Source organism: Vicia villosa, unplaced genomic scaffold (assembly GCF_029867415.1).
Source record: "Vicia villosa cultivar HV-30 ecotype Madison, WI unplaced genomic scaffold, Vvil1.0 ctg.000485F_1_1, whole genome shotgun sequence".
NCBI lineage: Eukaryota > Viridiplantae > Streptophyta > Magnoliopsida > Fabales > Fabaceae > Vicia > Vicia villosa.
This window is the reverse complement of record NW_026705235.1, coordinates 33,478-35,404: the sequence shown is the minus strand read 5'-3', so window position 1 is coordinate 35,404 and position 1,927 is coordinate 33,478. Positions and strand designations below refer to the sequence as shown.

Here is a 1,927-nt window from a genome sequence, read left to right as displayed (position 1 = left end):
ATTTTGTAGAGACTGAATCATTCGGTTTGATAGATTTTATACCTATATAATTTTGTTATAAGGACCAGTTTATTCAACTGAGTTATCCGATTTAACCCGATTTAGTCATGCGGTTCGACTAGTGACCCAGTGGTTTGACCAATAAACCAGTGATCCAGTACCCTCACCAATTTAATGTCCGGTCTGATTTTTAAAACACTGGCTCTTTGGATTATCATCTTATTAGCCTACAATATATGTTAGTATCATGATGGGGAAATCAACTGTAGTGAATTCAGTTTCAACTTCAACAAAACATCTTCATATTATATACTTAAGATATTTAAACATACACCAAATCACCAACCAGTACACAAATAAACATCTCATATTACATATCCACATTACTACTAGATGAATTTAGATTTCACACATGGCTCTTGATGGAGGAGCTATAACCACTCTGAACATCATCATACCTAGACCACAACATAACACCTCCATATTTAGCAGAATCCTTAATAGCTGGAAGAACAGTAGAAGTAAGATCAGTTGCAGGAATAAAGCCACTTCCCGCAGCTGTTGGAGAAGCAGGTAATCCTAAGAATATCTTGTTTGCAGGAATACCTGATATCCACTGCTTCCATGCTTCTTCAAAGTTGCTAATTTCGCTAGGATTATATTGACAAGGAGGATTGTTGTAGAATTGCACCCAAACATAATCGAAAAGGCCTGTTGTAAGTGCATTTCCTATCCAAGCATCAGGAAATGGGCACTGAGGAGCTGCAGTTATGTAAAGCTTCTTGTTATACCCTTTAAGGTATCTTGCAAGATCTCCCCAGTGTTGATTTGATCCTCCTTCGATGTCGAAGTCAATACCATCAAGAACAGCAGGGCCAAGAGGGCGAGACGAAGATTGCCCTCCTAAGAAGTTATTCCAAAGATAAGTTGCAACACTACTTGCATCTTGTGTTGAAGCAATTGAGTAACTTCCAGCACCTCCTCCTATTGATAGCAATACTTTGATGCCTTTGGCTTGACATGATTTGATGTCAGAGGTTAAGCCGATGCATTCGTTACTGTATGGATCACAATGACCAGCTAGATTGATCATGGGAGTTTGGCCATCGCCAAAAGTCGGTAAGAAGGCTATGATCACATATTCATAGTTACCTGTGGCACAAGCCTCGGCTAACGTGCCTTCGTTTCCGTTCTGCCCCCAATAGACTGCAATTTTGCCCGCATTAGAACCATTTGCTAGTGCTAACATGACTATGGATAAGAATGTGAATGAGATTGTTGAATTCAAGGCCATTTTCATATGTGTTGATCAATTTATGTTGTAAATCATAATGGTGGAGGTGGATTTTATAAGCGTGATGTTACTGAGAATGTTACAAAAATGTGGTCTTTTACCTCATAAGAACGTTGCTATAAAGTTATTTTGGCTGGGTTGGATGTTTTAAACGCAGTTATTGCATTTGACATCTCTCTTGTCTACTATCTATTTGTTGCTACGTACTCTTTTACTTTTGCTAATTGTTTTTCAGCTGCATAAAACAGAAAAGTAGTCACAAGTCACAACTACTGTCAAAATAATTTTTCACTCACTCATACAATACTTTTTAATAACATTCAAAAAGTATAGTTGAGAAATGTTAAAGTCATTTTTAAAATTTTAAAACACCTAGTGTTAAGATAAAAATAAAAGGTTAAAACATCTAAGAATATGGAGGGAAGAAAAGAATAGATTGTGCATGAGGAAAAAGAATAAAGTCTTGGAGAAGATTGATGGTAATCTTAGGTCATGAGGTAGTAAGTTGTACAATATATAAAAATATCGACGAAATTAATAAAATAGATCTAATCAATTAATAAAGACATGTGATCTCACCTACATATGTCTAAAAAGAAAATATTTAAATTTTTATAAATTTATTTAGTTAAA

At 35.6% G+C, this 1,927-nt stretch overlaps 1 protein-coding gene across 1 annotated transcript; it reads right to left on the bottom strand.

Moving 5' to 3' along the window:
* Nucleotides 1–338: 338 nt before the first annotated feature.
* LOC131628847 (acidic endochitinase-like) lies at nucleotides 339–1,454 on the bottom strand. The gene has a single exon (XM_058899656.1). The coding sequence runs from the start codon at nucleotides 1,298–1,300 to the stop codon at nucleotides 407–409; it is 894 nt and encodes a 297-aa protein (XP_058755639.1). The 5' UTR covers nucleotides 1,301–1,454; the 3' UTR covers nucleotides 339–406.
* Nucleotides 1,455–1,927: the final 473 nt, after the last annotated feature.